The sequence below is a fragment of the Crocuta crocuta genome, unplaced genomic scaffold (assembly GCF_008692635.1).
Source record: "Crocuta crocuta isolate KB4526 unplaced genomic scaffold, BGI_CrCroc_1.0 scaffold13, whole genome shotgun sequence".
Classification (NCBI taxonomy): Eukaryota; Metazoa; Chordata; class Mammalia; order Carnivora; family Hyaenidae; genus Crocuta; species Crocuta crocuta.
In genome coordinates this window covers 3,504,453-3,526,477 of record NW_027530007.1, presented here as the reverse complement: position 1 = coordinate 3,526,477, position 22,025 = coordinate 3,504,453, and the positions used below count along the sequence as shown (strand labels likewise).

Below are 22,025 nucleotides of genomic sequence, written 5' to 3'. Positions count from 1 at the left end.
CGATTAGTCCCTAAGTGACCGGACACTCACTCACCCAAGACAATACTGCTTGGCCAGATTTCATCCTAGCTCTGCCTTACTCTGTATCTTACTTTTCCTGACACTTGAGTTTTTTAGTCTTAAGTTGTTCTGGAAGGACGCCAGTGTAACAGTTCTTACCTTCATCCCCACTAAAGGAGAGACCTGCCACGGAAGAGGCAGTGTCTGACTTGGTGAGGCCTGAGCCACAGTGTCTGCAACTTCTGGGCTCTTCCCACTGGAACCGTAGCATGAAAACAGCAAGCACGGGCTCGGGGGGGGCCTCCCTTCTCTTGGTGACTCAGTCTAAAAATCTGCTAAATTGCTCTGGGTGAACACTTTCCCTTCTTCATGTCTCATTTAATTCTACTTACGAAATGTGGGTGATTTTGGGTCCTAACAGGTCAACATGCTTTGATAATGATACAGAATGTTCCGTATTATGGGCATACTGGGTCCCTCTCAACAAAGGGACCTAAGCACAAACAAGGCATTACTTCTATTATTAACATCACTTGAATAGCATAGGTCACAGAAAATAACCCTCAACTCTGATGTATCTAGAACTGGGCAACTAAGTAAACCAAAGACAATTTAATCAGTGAAACAAACTTCAGTGGCTTTAAATTACTTACGGGTTTACGAGTATCCTGGTAAGAATGAAAACTATATAAACTAGAGTTTAAAGTATCTCAAGGAAATATATGAAAATTTGCAAGTACCTTTTAAAATTCCTTTTATTGATGATGAATCTGTTGATGAATCTGGAGGACCTACTAGAGCCTCAGTTACCAGGAGCGCCAGGCCCAGTCTTCCACCCTGAAGACAGACCAGCGCATATGCCCACCTACTGACCACACAGCAGGGGTCCTCTGTGGCCCAGGCCAAGGGACGCCTGCGGATCTCTATTAAGAAATCCTGAGATGAGACCGTGAAGACAGCAAGAAGGAGGGGCAGGGCCTAATACTCTGGGAAGACCGCATCACCTACATGTCGTCACACTCTGGAATTCCAAATTCCACCTCTTAATCCCAGCACTGTAACCTCACAGACAGGACAGAGCCAAGATCCAACACGAATCCACACAAGTCATCTTGGGCACACAGCACTGTTCCATGGGGTTTCCCCAGTATTATTTGAGGAGCGTATCAGAAATGTGGATTGTAAGTGAGCCAAACATACCGTAGACAATTCCAAACTGAAATTCGGAGTAAGATTTTTGGCTTTTCAGTTTCTCAAAATAGTTTAGGTTTCCCAACCACATATAAGACCCCTCTGACCATCAAGTACAGGCACACCACAGAGATAACGCGGGTTCAGCTCCAGACCATCACAATGAAGCAAGTCGAATGACCGGTCGAGTGGATTTCTCGGTTTCCCAGTCCCTATAAAGCTATGTTTACACTATACCATAGTCTGTGAAGTGTGCAATAGCATCATGTCTAAAACAACAACATATATACCTTAATTAAAGATACTTCAGTGCTAAACAGCACTAACCATCACCTGAGCTTTTGGCGAGTTGTAATGTTTTTGTTGGGGGAGGGTCTCGCCTCGATGAAGTGGCTGCTGACTGACTGGGGGTGGTTGTGGTGCTTTCTCACAACACAACAACAATGGACTCCGCCATGCTGACAGACTCTCCCTCTCAGGAACGATTTCTCTGCAGCACGCGGTGCTGTTTGATAGCATTTTACCCACAGCAGAACTTCTTTCAAAACTGGAGTTAATCCTCTCAAATCCTGCTGCTGCTGCTTTATCAACTAAGTCTGTGTCATATTCTAAATCCTTTGTTGTCATTTCAACAATCTTCACAGCATCTTCACCAGGAACAGACTCTAGCTCAAGAAACCACTCTCTGCTCTGAAAAGTTTATCCTGAGACGGCAGCCACTCGGTCCCATCTTCAGGCTCCACCTCTACTGGATCTGCTGTTTCCACCACATCTGCAGTGACTTCCTGCACTGGAGTCTTAAACCTTCAATTTGTAAAACAAACAAACACGGTATCTGCGAAGCGCGATAAAACAAGGTATGCCTGTGCTCAATTAACCCTCACAAATGGCCTGGGACACAGGTCCTATCATCCCCATTTGACCGATGAGAAGACTAAAACAGAGCAATCGAGTGACTCGTCGGAGGTCAGGGAGGGCAGAACAAGAACTCTCATGTGTCCCCTTCCCCCAACAATCTCCAGCAGGAGGGAAGAAGGGGCCACTGCAGAGCTGACAAGCCCATCAGTCACGAGCTCTCACACCAGTGCTTATGGGCGGGACGAGCGAGCGAGGTGACAAATCAGAGGTCTGAGTCCCAGCCCTCAGCCGTAGTCCCAACTGCTCCGGTGATGGTCACAAAGAAAGAAGGTAAAACGCGGGAACCTGCTCTGTGAATTCTAGAACCCATCGCGAGCGCGTTGTACCGCACGGAGTCACGCTAGGGTGTCCTAGCTGACTCTGCGCGTTTTAAGGGTGGAGGAAAATGTCCTCATCTTTATATCCTCAGCATCTACCTAAAAAGTCGTGGTTCCACACAGGAAATAAACGTCTGCTGAGTGGCTCCCTGAAAAAATACATATATAAAATTAAAAACAAAAAATACACTTTAAGGGCCAGTCAGAAAGCATTCCACATGGACAGTTTGTAAGTTAGTAAGAAACCTTCAGATACGGCGTCCAGTATTTCTCTTAATAAGACACTGTATTTTATCCCTCTCCTTCCCCCAAGATAAATCCAGTACTAGGAAACTAAAAATAAACTTAATAATACCAAAGAATGAGCAATTTCCTCTTTGGCCTTGTTTGCACGATGAGTTTAGGGAAAAAAGGAACCTTATTTCCTGCTCAGCTGTGCAGGCATCTGAGGACACTCAAGGCTGGAGGGAGAAGAAGGTGGAGAGGTGCCCGGTTTGGAAGAGTGGCGTGTTCGCTAAGGGCTGTGAACAAGGTGCTTTGAGGAAACCATGTCAAACTCGTGTGGATCTTCCTGTAAATAGATTTATTTCCCAAATTCTTCTGTGGAGATGTAAGACATCTGTGTTTCTAAACAGGGAGAGAAAAAAACCCCAACAACCCTCACACGAACGCCTACGATGAGAGCGCAGCCGGAGCGGGGTGAGGGGCTCCCCTGGTTTGCAGCTGAGGTGTGGCCAGGAGCAGGCGGCGAGGGCCCAAAGGAAGCGGAGCCACAAGGCAGGGAAGGGGATGCTCCGAGTCTCACTCAGGCATTTCTGCTCCGACAAGGCACCGGGGACAACGGCCTGTCTGTCTGCATGGCCACTCCGTTAGTGACTCAGTTAGCAAAGGCCTGCAGGCTTGAGAGGCAGAACGACACCCCTCACTCCCGTTCTCAGGGACACAACCCCTCAGCGGGGGCCGGGGGTTCCGTGACAGTGTGGCTCCTGTGTGGCACAGACTTGAATCTCAGCTTCCGGATTGGAATTCAATGTCGGGTCTACTGTCCACGCTCACAGTCAAAACTGAACTGACAAGCTCAGTGCCCCACGGTAGCTCAGCGGAGTCCACCCCTCACCAGCTCTGGCACCCAAACGAGTCACCTGTAACTCCTGCCTTGTCACTGCGAACCGGCCAAGGAGGCCCACTGTGAGGAGGCACGTATGAGGGCATCTCACCTTCTTCCATAAAAAGCAAGCTCGGCCCCAAACCCAAGCACTTACCCCACAGAGGCTCTGCTCTCAGCTCACCCCCTCTCCAGACCTAGGTGGCGCCCGTGGTAGAGGGGCCCCTTCATGTCACTGGGCCTCAATTTCCTTCCCCGAGCTTGTGCAAGAGCGCTGCAGCCTTGCAGGCTATCAGAACTGATGAAATCATGTCTGCTGAGTGCTCTCATTTGCGAGGATGAAAAGAGCTATAAATACAAAGTCAAAGCTGTATGAAAAAAACTTTTAAGCTGAAATCACTTCTTCCTTTTGAAATGGAGAGCCACCAGAAGATCAAAGGAGTGTCACCATTTGTTGACTGCCGCTGGGGGGGGTGGGGGGGGACTCTCCCTCCTCCCTCCACCTGGCAGAAACCTCGGAGAGAGGTCTACCTCGACTTCTAACTTAACATCTCAGGATGAGGTGCCTGGCGGTTTCCTGGAACACCCTGGCTAGAAGACGCAGGCGGGACGCACGGCCTGCGCACTGCTCACACTCTCCCATGGAAGGTGGCCTTGGTGAGAAGACACACAAGGACGAGAGGGCAGTGGCTTCCCCCTGCCTCTCTGCCACAGAAGCTGGCGCAGTGACTCCATATGGCCGTGGCGCCTTGCGTAATACAACACATAACCTTGGCTCAGTTAACCTCCTTAGCCATAAAACAGGGGCCAGGGCGGGGAGCAAAATTAAGCTTACGGGAAATAAACCTAATCAAAGCCGAGCACTAACAAAGGGCACCAGAAACATTTCTACTGTATCACATCCCACGGGCTGGCCAAGAGCCCGGAATTTTCATTACAACTTTTCAAAGAGAGGGAAAGGAGAAAAAAATTTTCACAAAACCATTATCAAGGCCCCAACCCTGGATGCCCTGCTGTACAACCAAAATTTGTGAGAGGTCAGCCTGTCAGAGAGTCAAAAACCCAGCATGTGGAAACTGGCAGGCCTTTTATGTAGTAGGAGGGTTCTTGAAACGACTTCTGTTTTGCACTGAAGTCTCAGGGCTTCACAGACCATTAAAGGTTTCTGAACCACAGAGAAAGGACGGCAGAGTTAAGGAAATAAATCAAAAGTTCCTCTGGGATGCACAAATGCCTACTTGGAACAGGCTTTCAGCACGAATATCCTCCACATTAAACAACAAGGAGGACTTTTCAAAATAAAAGCAGAAAAGAGATTCATTTTGTTATAAGCAATCTACTTTCTTTTTGGCTTAAAGGTTACATGTGCTATAAAAAATGGCTCCTGCCGTGAGCACAGGGGGGTGGGGGGTGCGGTGAAGGCCAGGCTGAGGGCAGGGCTGGCGGTGACGCAAATCAAGCATGAGGGACAAAAATCAAACAGAGAAATGCTGGATTTGGGGGTGCTCCGAACAAGTGAAAATGTCTTGTAATAGTTTGGGGCCCACGTGAGGGGAGTGGCGCCAGGAGGGTCCTCCTTGCCAGGCCGGCCCGAGCACCGAAATCGTTTTCCCGCAGCCAGAAAGGGTCCTCTCCCTTCTCTCCACAACATACACGGTGGGAGGCCCGTGGAAGGTTCGCTGTCCTCGTGACGGCAGAGCCACGCGGTCCCAAGACCAGCAGAGGGAGTACAGCGTCCGAGGACAGGAAATGGTCAGCCTGCTTATGCAAGACGGCGGCCGGGAAGCGGAGCTGCAGACCTGTGACCCGGCCCGTGTGTCCTCCGGCAGCGCTAAGCCGGTGAACAGAATGAGGAGCTAGACCACCGCCCAGGCGCGGCCGTAGGGACGCAAGGGGACCTCCATGCTTCTGTCGGGACACACGCGCTACAAAGGGTGCTGCTGGGGCCCTCTCCCACCAACCTGGAAGGGCTGGGGAGGCGATCTAGGGAGAGGAAAAGCTCAGCGAAAGGCAGAAAATCCAATTTGGAAAACTGACAGCAAGTGTCAGGGTAGTGATTTCCCTTACGATCCAGGGCTCCCAGTTTAGTCCCTGAAAAAGAACCCATTTCCACACTTTTGCTTCTGAGGGGGAGGAGAGGAGAGCTCTGTCATTCAAGCGTGTGGCTTCCAACGGCTGGCTGAAACAAAAGCAGCCACCGACGAAGGCAGACGTCTGCGAAATGACTGCGATCTTAATCTTCAGTTGGAGTTCACCAGAACATGTAGGAACAGGCCGAGGGATCGCTCTGGTGTCTCGGTTACCAGCCTGGACTCCTGGAGGGGGGCGAGGGGGGGAGGAGTCTGGGGTAGTGACTAAAGCTAATGGTCCTTCCCACAGGGGAGGAGCCCCGTTTCACACTTGGTTTTGCTGTGGTCTGGCACTGGCACTGCAAATCTTCGCTCAGGCACACTCCAGGCGTTACAGGGGCCTAACTGATGGGTGCACTGCTGCATTAGGTCATGTCTTTTACTAAATCCTAATATTAACACTTGCTCATTGTGGGAAATGAGAGTTGGGTTAAAAACGTTAACCTTAAGATGTGCTAAACTCAACAACATAAAGCCTTGAATGTGACTTTCTGTTGTGCTAGGATGTGTGCACTGAATTAATACCCGTGCCTGCCTGCAAGGGGGGGGGATGCGGGGTGGTGGCCNGCCCCGGTCTGAGGAGCTCTGCGAGGGAGGGGGCATGGCACGACTTCTCTGTGTCTTCCAGGGACTCGATCAGGACATCGCACGGAAGATGGAGGGATTCGGATCCCAGCTGCATAAAAGACGACCTCTAAAACAATGGACCTGTCCCAAAGCACCATGCTCGCATTTAATGGATTCAAGTTACCAGGTTCTCAGGAATAAGCAGGGCAGCCGCTCTGAAGACATGCGGCCGAGGGGTTCAGGTGTCAGGGACTCCTCGAAACAAGGACACTTCAAGCACTTTCTTTGGCAAGGCATTCCCTGCCCCCCCCAAATGTTTATTTGAGAAAGAGAGAGCACGTGTGCGCATAAGCAGCAGAGGGGCAGAGAGAGAGGGAGAGACAGAATCCCAAGCAGGCTCCACGCCGTCAGCACAGAGCCCGACTTAGGGCTCAAACTCACAAACTGTAAGGTCATGACCGCAGTGGAAATCAAGCGTCAGATGCCTAACTGACTGAGCCACCCAGGCGCCCCTGGGCAAGGCATCTATAAAACACCTAACCTTCAAATAACTTCCAGCCCGAACTGCGCATCTTCCAGGATGTTCCCTCAGCCCTCATCTTCAGATCCTCTGACTCCCGCTACCACTAATATCTGTGCCCCTTAGTTTCACTTGGAGGCCCCTGCCACCTCACACTGTGGCGACCACACTGTAGTCAGGAGAGACTTCCCAGGGAGAACCCCGTCTGGTCTTCTCACCAGACTCTGTGAATTCTGTGCGTGCTGGCTCATCGACCGGTATTAGGAATGAACTATAAAGTTCTTATTTTCTTTGGAGTTTGGTAGCTTAGGAAATTAAAAAGATATATATATTTTTTAATTTTAGAGAGAGCATGAGCAGGGAGGAGGGGCAGAAGAGAGAGGGAGAGAATCTTAAGTAGGTTCCATGCTCAGCACAGAGCCCGGCATGGGAGTGGCTCGATCCCACAACCCTGGGATCATGACCTGAGCTGAAACCAAGAATCAGACACTCAACTGAGCCATGAAGGTGCCCCAGGAATAAACTACAAATTTTTATGTTCACACTACCTAAACATCCTGTCACTGATTTCTAGAAAAAGTCTGTGAGAGAGTGAAGTACAGACACGCCTGGTGAGGCACTTTAGCATTTGGGCAATCGGTAGTGAGAACAGAACAGAATACAAAAGAAGAAGTATGCTTCAGCTGCAGTCTGAGACATAGATTCTGGACAGATGGACACACACTCTGAGCCCTAAACTTGCACAGTTTAAGACACATACGAAGTGACAATGTGAGAAGCATTCCATCCTTGATGTGTATTATTCTGCCTAATTATCTAAGAGACCTCACATGATCTGCTAGACACGGAAGCACCTGGACTTTTCTCCCGAGTCACCTGACAGGCTTATGTGGGCAAAAGAAATAACAGCTTCAAGTTCTGATAAGCAAATTCAGTCCACAGGACAAAGCAAATTGAAAAAAGTTATTTTTAAAAGTTCTGTTTTGCTTTTCCTCCCACCTTCTCCAGAGGTCTACAGGGTTTGGTTGCCCCCCACCCCATCCGTGCCCGCTTTACTCAGTGGGAGCTGGCCACGCACAGACTGACTGGGCCAGTTTCCTTTTGAGTCTAATAATCCCTCCTATTGTTCCACACGTTCCAGATTCTCCTTCCACAACTTAAACACCTCCCGAGACAGCTGAAGGCCACAAACCTCTGACCTGCTTCTGTGCACCCTGTTAGTACATTTCCAAAAGAGAGCATGAGTGGGATGGTGTAGCAAGTTATGATCACCGGAGGTGTGTGTCTACATCAATAAGCGCCAGGTTGCAAGGGCGTTGGATCTATGCTGTTCCAGATCCCTAAAATAATCAAATACATGAAAGGCATCATTTCTTGCCAAACTCAAGAAAAACCCCAACTCCTGCACATGTGAACAAAGAGACAATGGCTGCAGCTGAAAATACACAAGCAAAGCATCACAGGACAAACTTCAACTTGGTATCATTCAGAACACATCAGTGGGATTTCACTCATACAGCAAAGACACAGAGAAAAATTCCAGACTGTTTTCAAGATAATAAAATGGCATATGATGGTGACTCACTAACTGACTAAAAGGGGGAGAAAAAAAATCCATAAACAGTCACAGGAACCTTGCAGAGCTGCAGAGATCTGGCAACACTGAACCTCTTTCACCTCGCTTGGCTCTCACCTCTAGTACACAAAATATACTCACATACACACACGTGTCCACACAATACACACACACACACACACACACACACACACACACACACGATCATTTTGAAACCAAGCTGCAATTGGCTACTGGCTTGCTCTACTGCTTAAGATAATATTTTATTCTTGACTTGCTCAATAAACCTGCCGAGAAAAATAAACAACGGGTTTCAATCTTATAAATAGTCTAGAAAACAGAACTGCTGTGTGACCAGCAGAGCTGATCTACTGCCTGTGATGAGCAGGGCAGGAAAGCCCAGCACGGCACAGTGACCCCCAAGTCTTCGTCTTACTGTCCTGGGACAGGAATGTTAACAGGGTTTTCTGTCTGCTACACAGTCCAAAGCCCAGGATGTCAAGGTTTCAAACTGGTCTTTATTTTTTTTTTAATTTTAATGTTTATTTATCTTTGAAGGAGAGAGAGACAGAGCATGAGGAGGCGGAGAGCAGAGAGAGAGGGAGACACAGAATCTGAAGCAGGTTCCAGGCTCTGAGCTGTCAGCACAGAGCCCGATGCGGGGCTCAAACCCACAGACTGTGAGATCATGACCTGAGCCGAAGTCAGATGCTTAACTGACTGAGCCACCCAGACGCCCCTCACCTGGTCTTTAAAAGAGCCTCTAAGCAGATCATGAGAAGCAACACGAACAGCAAAAATGAGGAAAACCAGTCCTTAAAATCACTAACAAGTTTTAATCTTTTAGGACCAATAGTTATATAATCGATCTTTGGATACAGTGTATTTCCATCCTGTCATTCACACATGTGTACACGACCACATACCTCATTTTTAAGAAATATCAAGTAAAACAAACAACGCAGTTAAGAAATGGGCAGAAGATATGAATAGACATTTTTGCAAAGAAGACATCCAGATGGCTAGGAGGCACATGAAAAGATGCTCAACATCACTTGTCATCAGGGAAATGCAAATCAAAACTACGATGAGATGCCACCTCACACCTGTCAGAACGGCTGACGTTAACAACACAGGTAACAACAGGTGCCGGCGAGGATGCAGAGAAAGGGGAACACTCGTGTCCTGTTGGTGGGGATGCAAACTGGTGGCGCTGTTCTGGAGAGCAGTCTGGAGGTTCCTCAAAAGACTAAAAATAGAACTACCCTGTGATCCAGCAAATTGCACTACTAGGTATTAATCTGAAGGATATAAAATACAAACTAGAAGGGGTACATGCACCCGATGTTATAGCAGCGCTATCAGCAATAGCCAAACTATGCCCAAATGTCCATCAATTGATGAATGGATAAAGATGGGGTGTGTGTGTGAGTGTGTGTATATACACAAACAAACACAATAGAATACCACAAAGCGATCAAAAAGAATGAAATCATGCCATTTGCAATGATGTGGACAGAGCTAGAGAGTATTATGCTAAGTGAAACAAGTCATCAGAGAAAGACAAATACCATATGATTTCACTCATGTGTGGAATTTAAGAAACCAAACAGATGAATATACAGGAAAGAGGGGGAGAAGAGAGGGAAACAAACCACAAGAGACTCTTAAAGACAGAGAACAAAGTGAGGGCTGACAGAGGGCTGACAGAGGTGGGAGATGGGCTAGCTAGACGGCGGAGGGGTACTAAGGAGGGCAGTGTTGGGATGAGCACTGGGTGTTGTATGTTAAGTGATGAGTCACTGATTTCTACTCCCTAAATCAACACTGCAATACATGTTAACTAAAATTTAAGTTAAAAATAAAAGAAATATCAAGTAAAGGCCTATTAAAGGGAACTAAAGGATACATAAAGAGGTATTAAAATGAAGTCCCTCCCCCAGAAGGCCTTATATTCTACATAAATACACACCTGCAAGTATATGTGCAGAACAGAAATGCATAGAAAAGGAGACCGTGTCTAAAGTCCAGGACTAAAATAAAGTAATAATACTTAAAGGGCAGAACAAAATACAATTCTTCTGAGAGAGGAGCTGGGCTCTTTGGGCGATGGCCACCTGTCGCAGAAAAAAGGGCCCACGTGGCTTTCATGAGTGTGCAGCCAAGCCCCAGCCCTGTGCCTGGGCCACACACGGTCCCCGTGACTGTAACTCATGCACCTTCCGGAGAAGAACTCGCGCCCCGCTGGCCTCTTCAGCAGACCATGACCTCCATGAGGGAAAGCGCCCTCTCCCACACCACAGACCCCTCAAGGAGAATATGGGCCTTGGGTATGGAACGTTCCCCCCAATAGTTCCCAAAGCACTCCAACTTTGCCAACTGAGAACCGTGATGATGGTTTAGACACCCCGAAGGTCAAATCCTGGGAACTATGACACTGCAATTCAGAGGTTTCAGAAGAAGGAATTAAGGCACTGGAGCAGAACACAGAATCTTATTGCCAAAGTGGGAAAAATAACAAAGGTCACTGATACTGAAACTTAATTTAAGAATTTAACATCTCCAAAAGGAGACCTAGCTTAACAGAACTCTGGTGTGCCAAGACAGCTTTCTCCTGCTTGCTTTTCCTATCTCTACATACAAGCAATGGTTTTCAAATTACAGAGAAAAGAAATCTTATGATGGGGAGTAAGGTGGGGGACTGTCTTTCCCACCACCAGTGAGCAGCTGGGAATAAGACTGAGGGGAATGCCTCACTTTACTTCTCAAAACAAGACGAGTACTTTTTATCCTACTTTATTTTCCTAAGTATTACTCAAGGGCATAACTTCAAATAAGGTTAAAATGAACCAATTATTCAAGGATTATGATTTCAGATACATTTTAAAACTTATTTTTAAAAGATCAGCAAACCAGATATTCAAAGTTAGGATGGGTTCATCGATCTTATTAAGGCTAAGAAAAATCTATTTATCATATAAAATATGAGTTCTGAGTGGATAAACACATAGAATATAAGCAGAGTAATCACAGCTTGTAAGTCTTCTTAAAGGGCATTTCAAACCTTCCATTTGTTTTACTACTTAATAAAATGGGTGAGTCTACTTAGGTTTAAAAGTCATAAATGTCTCTACCTAAAAAGTCACAAGGTAACCAAGACCCAGTCTGATCATAAGAAATACAGGTTAGCAAATACCTACAGCAAATAACTAACTAATCCTTGTAAGTAGCAGTGTGTTCAGTAACTTTACATGTCCCAGGTGGTTTCATTTGGGAGCACTGTCTACAGACAATACTTCGTACACAGTCAAAATTCCTGCACACCATTTCCTCCAGTTCTGTCATGTAGGATAAATCCAAGGACAGGCCTCAGACATTTATACAGAAAACAGCAAAGATTGAAGACAGTGTTTTAAAAAGTCAACTGATTATTTTTTAAGTTTATTTGAGAGAGAGAGAGAGAGAGAAGGGGAGGGGCAGACAGAGGGAAAGAGAATTCCAAGCACTGTCAGTGCCGAATCCCAATGTGGGGCTTGAACTCACAAACCTTGAGAGCATGACCTGAGCCAAAACCAAGAGCCAGTTGCTTAACTGATTCTTAAAGACCTCCTTGTTCCCCCACCCAGCATTAGCACCAAAAATTCCTTACATGCACATTTCTTAACTGCTTCACTTACACAAGGGAATCAGCCAATCTTGCTTAGACTACTCTGGTCAAAACTGGACCCCTGCCCAGCCAAATATCCACACAGTTTAGACGATCAGATGAAAAGACTCAAGTCTCCATTTTAGTGGGAACAAAGCCCCTGCACGGGAGCAACTCCAGGATCACAGTGCTCACTGCCCAAATTAGTGCCCGTTTCCATCGGTAATCACTTCTGCCTTGAATGGAAAATTTCAACTTCATCTGTACCTATTTGAAGACAAGTTATTAAGAAAAAGAGGTATGGCACATGTCTCTTTTTGGACGCAATCTTGCCAACCTCTCAAAATATGTGTATTTCTTCTCCATGAATAAAAGGGTGCCAGGGAGAGAGAGAAACATCTGAAGACACCATAGTATTAAGTATGTGAACCTCATATTAATAAGAGAATATCACCCTTTCAAATAAAAAGGTTTCTTAGCAACTTAAAGAAGATCTAGGCTTGACTGACTAACATACAATGAACTGCATGCCACAAGGAAAGAGGAAGACAATAGTTTTTATATGAAATATGACAGGAATTACCACAGTGTTTCTAGGAAAAACTGAAAGATGGGAAGAGGGAAGTTCTATGAAGAAATTCTATTACTGATAATGAGAATAAGCCCAATACTGTTCTATATGTTTGAAATACTTTGTAATGATTTGAAGAACAAAATATTTACAACCTGAACAGAATAAAAACAACATTAAGAAGGAAGGAGACACACGGGCTTAGGGCCCATCAGGGCCTACCTCTGCACACCTCTGCACCGTGGGGCCTCCTGAACTCTCCCACGCGTTCGAACCACGGGGGGAGTGGATTCAGTGCAGACCCTGGCTCAGTGGGGACAGATGGGAGCCCGAGAGCCTGCAATGGCACCAGGCTCCGGTGACGGGAAAGAGAGAGTGCCAGGGGGTGGGGGGGTGGGGTGGGGGGAGTGAGGAACACCTGTGAGCGGCCAGGGCACAGGGGCCCCTGGTTCCGTGCCTGTAACACAACTGTGTCCTCAACAGTATCAACCTATTCAGGAAGGCCACGCTTTGTTATGTAACGTTAGATTAAGCATTAATGAGGCTGGAAAATTGTTTATCTAAGGTTTTAATCTGAAGTCAAATAAAACTCCATGCTGAACACTCATACCGAATGCTAGAGTCGTACTTAACCTCTTAATATTAACAGAGTCTTGATTACTCAGTCTGAAAACCTTTCTCAAGAGTAGTTATTCTTTGCTGGGGGAATGAGCTTTATGCAAAAGATATTTTGCCTGAAGAAATGAACAATTAATATTCAATAGTTATGTACATATTTAATGGAATTCATTTCCAGAAATGGGGCTGATAATAGTCGTTGCTTTTCACGTTACTTCTCAAAGCAAAATTTTAAACCGCCAGTACTTTTCATACCATCACCCTAAGAACAAAAAAAAACAAAAAAAAAACAAAAAAAACCCAAAACATCAAAACCAGCTGCTGCTTAGTCCCATTAAAAAACCAAAACCAAAACCAAGACCAAAAAGCCTAGACACAGGGGCGCCTGGGTGGCTCAGACAGTTGAGTGTCCAACTTCAGCTCAGGTCATGAACTCACGGTTCATGAGGTTGAGCCTCACACTGGGCTTGCTGCTGTCAGTGCAGAGCCTGCTTTGGATCCTCTGTACACGCCCTCTCGCTGCCCCTCCCCCACTCAGGCCCACGCTCTCTTGCTCTCTCAAAAATGAATAAACACTAAAAACAACCCAGATACATTCACAATTGAGAAAATCAGGATAAAAGACAGACTTCCAGTTCCATAAATAACTTTCAACCCCCTACTTTTTTTGTCTTACTCTAAGACCTTACTTGGAGAATTATTACAAGAACCTCCTTTCTGGTCTCCACATCTTGTTCGCACTGCTCAAGAATGCTCCCACAGCTCAGTTAAGACCTCTCTCCCCCCTCTCTCAAAAAAAAAATTATTTATTTGTTTTGAGAGAGAGAGCTCATGCTCGCAACAGAGGAAAAACAGAGAGAAAGGGAGAGAGAGAGAGGGGATCCTCACTGACAGCACAGAGCCCCACACAGGGCTTGAACTCACAAACCGTGAGATCATGACATGCGCCGAAATCAAGAGTCGGACCCTGAACTGACTGAGCCACCCTGGTGCCCTCTTCTTGGAAGGCTTCAATGGGTTCCCCAACGCCCTCTTTAGAGACAGTGTAGGGTCCCCCAAGTCTACAGCCAGGATGTAATTTTGGCCTGAGTCCTGCCACATCCACCCTGGCTGCCTCCCCTCCAACCCACCTAGTGCACGCGCCAGGCACCGCCTGCAAGTTCCCGTCTCCATGCCTTTGCTCGTGCTACTTCCTGCAGCTGGAAAGCCACTTTCCTTCCAGCCTCCCAACCACGGCCTGTCAAAAACACATATCCTTCCTTCGCAGTTCAAACCCTACACCCTCCAGTTAGCCTCCCAGCAGCCCCCCAGCATCCAGCCTCTGGTGCACACTTTGTGGGGATTGAGCGTCCACCAGGGCCCTTAGCACATGTGGCCGAACATGGAAAGCAAGCATATGGTGCACCCTCCCTGCTGTGATGTGGGGCACGAACGGCACCTTACTTCTCATCACAGACATGCCACTCATTACAGTGCTCAGTGGGGACACCAAATTTTTAAAAACTGAACTCTATGGGGGCGACTGGGTGACTCAGTTGGTTAAGCATCCGATTTTGGCTCAGGTTATAATCTTGCAGTTTGTGAGTTGGAGCCCCGCGTCTGGCTCTGTGCTGACGGCTCAGAGCCTGGAGCCTGCTTCGGATTCTGTGTCTCCCTCTCTCTCTGCCCCTCTCATGCTCTGTCTCTGTCTCTCAAAAAACCTGAACTATATGTAATGTTTAGCTTGGAAAATGGGAAGTGGGCAAAAAAGTGAATTTTTTAGTTTAGAAACTATTAATGCACCAGCAACTGGGACTACAAACAACATGAGCTTAATCCGTACCAGGCTAGGTGTGCAAAAATACAACTACAGAGATGAGAGAGATAGTCAAGGGTGTGTGCCTTTGCACCTTCTTCTCCCGGAGGCTAATAACATGCTGGAGGTACCACTCTTCCCTCTACCAAGTTGGGGCAGACCACACTGTCTTCTCTCTAATGTCAGCTGTGCCTGAGACAGGTCACGGAGTCAGTGCTCCCCGTCTACAATCCAATGTCGGCTGGATTTGTCTGAGGAACAGCGATAAGAGCTATACACAAGGGCCAGCCAGGATTCGAGGGACAGTCATCCAGGTGTCAGACATGGAAAGTCTTTGATTCAAACAACACAGACATGGGCCCAGTGTGGAAGAAGATACATGTCACTGTTATCTGAGTAATCATCTCATGATTTTGAAGAAAACTGCAATGTGTATAAAGATCAAACAAGATACTACTTTTGGAATACCCAGGATTTTGTATTATTTACAACATGGGTGCCCCTCCTGGTGCTTTAAGATTCACTTCTTAAAGGTCGCCTATTTTCTCAAGCATTATCTTAGCATCAGAGGTCATGTGATTCATCGATTCACAGATCGTGCAGCAGTGCTGTGAGCAGCACGGCGAGGCACGGCTCCCCGTCACCCGAGCAGCCCAGCTACGGGATGCTTGCTGCGATTTGTACAAATGCACCAACACCCAAGATTCCAACGTGGTTCAGGCCACACGGCATCTTGAGAGAGAAGAGGTCTGCAGTCAAGGGGAAGCTGAAAGCTAGGCGAAGTTGCCTCGCTGTGTACAATTTCTAACTGCACATCTCATGCACACACTGAAGAAGGTGAGCGAATACAGGGAAAGGAAGAATAGAAGGTAGCAGCTCCAGGACACGTGCACACCCGTGACACGAAAATATCTGACTTACAGGTACTCTCTTGGGTACTATGAGGCTAACATGTGACGTCCCCACAACTGAATTTTGACAGTGGGTTTTCCACAGTCGCAGCCACAGTCCTCACGCCAGTGGGCAGCTGTATTCAGAGGAAGGCCAGAGTCATCTCCTGTGTAACAGGCAGCAGAAACCGAAAGAACTAGGAAGGCTGGTTAGGTCCCTTCCCACCAGGAACGTCTGTCCGCATAACTGAATGATCCCGTAAGGACGGACATCCCTTCAACAAAGTTCAAGATGGAATAACTGGTTTCTTTACGCTCAGCACTGCCCTTCACCCACTCCCAGTTTTTCAGTGAAAAGAGTCTTCCTCAAGACCGATGATAAGAAACAGGTTCAGCACAGTTACGAGTGGAAAACAGTCCCATACTGCGCACAGCATCTAGCTGCGTCAGGTAGTATTTGGGGTAGACAGGGCAGAACAGCCATTTCTAAGTGTTCACATACACTCTCTATAGACGTGATCTCATTTAAGTTCTCACAACAATTCTAGGGGCTAGAAGGATCACCCCATTTTACAGATGTAGGCATTAAAAGGTAGAGAAGCTGAATAGCCCCAGAGCAGACAGGCGCCAGAGGAGGCAACGACCATCACTATGCTTTTGGGCATGGCAACAGCCAAAGGTGGGCAAATGTTTTATAACGACTGTAGCATCTATAAAATTCTCACACACAGAAACACCATTTTGGAGTAAATAATTTTCGAGTCCTTGTCAGGATTGGACCGGAACTTCCCAGCAAGGCTCAAAGCAGACCGCACAGTTAGAAGCGATCATCAAGCACTACAGCTACTGGTAAGGCCAGGAATAGAACATGGGTCTGATGACCCCCACACCAAGCCCAATCAGGCACGTTCTTTTGGATGCTGACACCCTTCTGAAGTTTCAAGTCAGTTGAGAGTAGCAAAGAAATGAGTTAATAATTCTGGGAAATTGAAGAGAATGTAGAAAGTATCTAGATTTGAGGAATTTGATATAAAGAGAGGCAGGACCATATAAAGATTTCTACCAAGGAAGTTGTGAACCAAGGAATTTTCTCACTTTTTTGCGGCAAAAATGAAAAATAACCTTTGTCCTCCCCTCCTGAGGAGCTGTGAATGATTAGCGCAGCTATGCTGATAACTAAAGAAAATATAAGGCGAGTGCCTCTCTCCCAGGTGATCAGAGTACTTCTAGATTTACCCTACCACCAAACTCTTCCAGTTCTAAGCAAAAAGACAGCAGAACACTGGGAACGTTTAGCTAATGTCAGCCATGATGAACCCTCCAGTCCCTCCACAACTCTCCTGTTAGTGCACATGATCGTGCCCTGATGGGGAGGCTGGAACCAGAAAGGCTGCTGGGCGCCAACAGAGGAGCGAGTAGAGGAGCCACACGGCTGGGAGACAGGGATGGAGGACAGCGATGCGGACAGATCTCAGGACAGAGGTGCCTGGAAAATACCAGACGACCAGCTCACAAGGCTGGTGTACCAACAACTTCTCTGTGGGCGAGGAAAGATTACTTATGGAGTTAGACATCATCTGTGAGGATGAGGGACAACCAAGGAGCAAGGAAGAAAAAGCAAAGGATCAGAAGCCTCTTACCGAGGCTAAAAGTTACTCAGATTTGTCTTCCACTGGACATAAAAAGCGAGATAAAATTGCCAGCGTTTCCAAATGCTAGATAGTAAATTTTAGATCAGACCCTTAATCTTGCTATTTTAAGTTTATTTTTTAAAACAGAAAGGTAAAATAACTGTCAAGCCATATCTTGTATTAAATTCCTCATGATTTGCAACTTCTAGCAGAGTACACGGAAACAGAAAACTGCAGCGGGGAGGGCACAAGCCGGCCTCCTGCACCGGGCCCCAGCTACTCACGGGTCTCATGGCTGCTCCGATGTGCCAAACCAAAATTCCTACAGTTGGGTAAAGCATTTTAGTTTTATAAAAGTACATATCAAACTTTAAATAACTGAAATCCTCAGAAAACTTAAAGGTATTTCTTTCACTGTGCCACATTAAATACCTCTTTCCAATTTGTTTTGGGCAGACCCCCCCACCCCCAAAAAAAAAGTTGATTACATAGATTGATTACAACATATACTTTAGTTCAAGGTCTATAACCAGTTCTGTCTTTTCCACCATTCTCAAAATGACCCATCTCAGCACATTCAGATGTAAACTAAACATTAAAGGTTCAATGTTAATTACGATTGGTTGATGCAAACCACCAATTTATAGAAGGCCATACTTGGAATATCAGAATCTCTCTTCCCTGTTACGAGTTACTGCTGCTCACGTAAGACACCATACAGAAAAAGTGTCTAGAAACAGTTCATTAAAACAAAAACAAAACAAAAAAACCCTCAGAATAAAATAATCAAAATTGAATAAGAGGAAATCAATCAACAACACCCGATTAGAAAACTAAAAACCAAACCAAACCAAACCGTCCACTTCTATAATGGATACTCTACCCCTATCTCCTCATTCCACTCAGGGAGGGCAGGGATGAAGTGAAAGCAGCTTAGTGTCTAAATATTCACTCTCCATTCCCAAGTCCTAAGAAACACTTCCGGTTACTAAGCTCTGTCCAGGCCACAGACACTGGGACTTGGCTGGCCCTACCCCACTCCCAGCCTCCCCCATTCCCAGGCTCAGCCAGAAGGAGGACTCACGAACCACCCCCCTGAATTCCACTGTAAGGAATTTAGGTAAATGAGACTAAATCCCTTCCTAGTGTTCTCTTCATATAACCTCACTCTGAAGTTCCCTCAGCAAATCCGCCTACTATCCCAAGTTTAGCAATTAGATACATGGGGCGCCTGGGTGGCTTAGTCGGTTAAGCGTCCGACTTTCGCTTAGGTNAAAAAAAAATAAAAAAAAAAAAAAAAAGAATTTAAAAAAAAACAAAAAAAAATAACCAAGTTTAGCAAGAGACAGGGCTCTCAGCTTTGTGAAATGTCAAAGGAATTTGTAAAAGCCTCATTTAAGCAATTTATAAGAATCCTTGTATATGTATCTGTCCAATGAAAAGTGCAAACTTAAAAAAATTTTTATTTAATTAAGTAATCTCTAAACCCAATGTGGGGCTTGAACTCATGACCCCAAGATCAAGAGTCGCATGCTCTTCCAACTGAGCCTGCCAGGTGCCCCCCAAAAGTGCAAACTTTTAAGGATGAAAAACTAAAGAGTTAAAACTACTCTTCAAAACATAAACAACAGTAAAGAAAGAAAAGGTCCCAATAGAATCAAAGCATAGTGAGCCACAGACCTTCTCATTCTATTGTTTGGTTGAGGACTTGTCAATAACCAAATCCAACTGGTGGTAAATGACATTTCCTATTCCTGCTACTATATTTACAATTAGATGTTAACAGCTCAACACCCCAGACAACCCCCCAACTGACCCTCTGTTGTCAAAGGCCTGGCTGTTCTTACAAGGGAAGTCCACTTCCTTCGTGGGGGAGAAACATCATCTGCCACTTTACCTAAAATCAGGAGCTAAAATGCAAAGTGAAGGAAGTAAAATGAAGAGGATCCCAAGGCCAATCTGAGACAGGGCAGGGTTAAAGGAAACCATTTCATAAGATCAAGTGCGAAGAAGCAGTAGGGGCAAAGAGGAAAAAAATCAAGTTACATAAAGTCCAAATGTACTCACTGTTTCCTTATTGGGAAGCAGCTCCTTTCTAATTCTGAAGAAGTTCTTGCCGTACTGCCTGAGCCCCTTAACGAAGCGTTTCTGTGATAAAAAGAAACAACAAATGGGATGTAAAAACCAAAAACAAAACAGGATGTCAGCAAAGCAAAGATATCTGCACTCAGCAGAAAAACAACCATAAAAGTCGGAGCTAGGGAATACTGACGAGGCTGGGAGACCATTTCAGCAGCTAAGCTGGGACCCCAGGCCAGGGCAGGCCCAGGGCAGGCCCAGGGCAGCCTCATCAGAATCCCGGTGCCACACACCAGGCAGGTTTGGGGGGGAAGGACATCCGGATGTGAGCCTAAGAAGCAATCTGTGCCCCTCTGTGCCACGGTCTTGGAATCGGTCCAGGAAGGTATAAACAAATACCCTCCGTGTTTCAATAAAACGGTACAAGTGCTTTCCACCTGAGAACGAAGCTTCCCAGCAGAAGGGAGGGAAAAAGAATCAAACCTGGAGACTTCTCCAAAAGGTCACCCTAGAGGGGTTAAAAGACCTTTTCATTAATCCGAGGAATTCACCATGAAGGCACCGATATCGCGGAAGCCCACTGGGAGCCTGAACCCCGCTGGCCGGCCCCGCCATCACCATCACCGTCATTAAAAGCCACTCCGTGGCACCAAATAAAGAACCATCAGCACCCCTTCCTTCCTCCGACGCTCCCCACCGCCCCTCCACCCCAGCAGTCTAGAGACTTTCACTTTGTCCCATTCCTCCCAGGCAGCCCCTCCCCGCCCCAGTGGGGGCAGCTCCTGGCTCCCCGGCCCCCACCTTGGGGCCCCGGGCTTGGGGCTCGCGGTTCGAAGCCGNCCCGCCGGCCCCGCGCTCCGTCCCCGCCCGGCCCCCAGCCCGAGGCTCCGCGGCCAGAGCCTCCGGGACCCTGGCGCTGGTATCTCGGTTTCCTCCCTCCGAGCAGCAGGAGTAAATCCAGGCAGCAAAGCGCAGTGAAACTTCCTCCCTACCGCGGCGAGCGCGAGCTGAGGGCAGCAGCGGGGCCGGGGCCGGGCCGCTCCGTCTCCTGTCCTCCTTCCGGGCGGGCAGAGTCAGCAGCGCGACGGCCGCACGCCCGCCGCCCCTGGGCTGCGAAACAGGGGGCTGGCCCCGACGACCCTCGCCCGTCCCTTCCGGGCCCGGGATTGTGGGCGGCCGCTCAGCCCGGCCCAGGCATTAGCCTGCACCTCGCAGGGCGCCGTTTCACAACTAAATCACCGCGGAAGCTTCCCAGCCAATAAATCACCTGCCCACCGGGAGGAGAGTCCCTCCCACTCCCGGTGTTTGAGACCAGTCGGGCAAATTCAGTGAAGAGCCAGACTTGGCCTACAAGACCGATCTGCAACCTCCTGCTCCATTCCTGGAGGCGCTGCATTTTCAGATTTCAGCCCCTTTCTAAGACATGACTCATCATTGTCAGTTTTCAATATAATACGTGTAGTTCAAAGGAAAAATCTTTCAAGGCACAGGAAAGAAGCTCTCCTCTAAAATGAAGACGAGTGACCTCGGTTACTTGGAGGACCAACAAGCATCCTTGGCTCTGTGCAGAGCATCTCCTTGGGGGACCGGGGACAGCTGCGAGGCAAGGAGCCTGGCCTGCCCTCAGGGAGCTGCTGCGGGAGGGCTGTCGGGCAGCCAACTGAAGGGATCAAGCTCTGGGCCCTCAGAAAAGCAGCCGCGGGACAAAGGACTATGGGTGGGACCAGGAAAAGGAAGCAACTCACTCTGCTGAAGACTTAGAGGAAGAGACAAGGAAGAATGAGCCTGCCAGGTGGGCTCCAGCAGGGCTTCGAGCAAAGGAGTCAGCCGGAAGGGCACAGAGAACATTCTGGGAACTGCAAGGAGGACAGGGTATACGGAATGGGGTGCCAGCAGATAAGACTGAAGAGGCAGGAGAGGATCAGGTTGCCACGAGCCTCTGAGCCAGGACGGAGTCCCGGTGCTAACTGTGGGCCAGCAGAGAAGTCAGAACATGTGTGGTCCACGGAAGGCCTGGCTAAGGACTGCTCCAGTGGCAGTGTGGCCTACATCATGGATTAGGGACAAACTGGCTGCAATGCAGAGACCAGTTACAGAGGCTGGTGAGAGAACAAACCCGGGTATAAGAAGACAAGGGCCAGAACTCTCCTTCAGCCACCAGGATTAATGCTGCTTAATCCGTTCTAAGTATTTACTGAGCATCTAGCACTGGGAGGAATTACGTTTTACAGGGGATAGCCATAGACCTTTATTAAAACTGTGATTCAGTTTTAGCAGGTAAGATAAATGTGTGTGAAGTTGTTTCAGAACCACCTGAGGGGCACCTGGGTGGCTCAGTCGGTTAAGTGTCCGACTTCGGCTCAGGTCATGATCTCATGGTTCGTGGGTTCGAGCCCTGCATCAGGTTCTGTGCTGACAGCTCAGAGCCTGGAGCCGGTTTCAGATTCTGTGTCTCCCTCTCTCTCTGCCCCT

At 47.5% G+C, this 22,025-nt stretch overlaps 1 protein-coding gene across 5 annotated transcripts in view; it reads right to left on the bottom strand.

Moving 5' to 3' along the window:
* Nucleotides 1–22,025, bottom strand: part of RERE (arginine-glutamic acid dipeptide repeats) — a 439,014-nt gene that overhangs the window by 37,637 nt on the left and 379,352 nt on the right. For all 5 annotated transcript variants that reach the window (XM_077763853.1, XM_077763852.1, XM_077763854.1 and 2 more), the window contains one exon: nt 19,542–19,622. In XM_077763853.1, the coding sequence (XP_077619979.1) occupies nt 19,542–19,622 (81 nt within the window). The remainder of the gene's footprint in view (nt 1–19,541; nt 19,623–22,025) is intronic.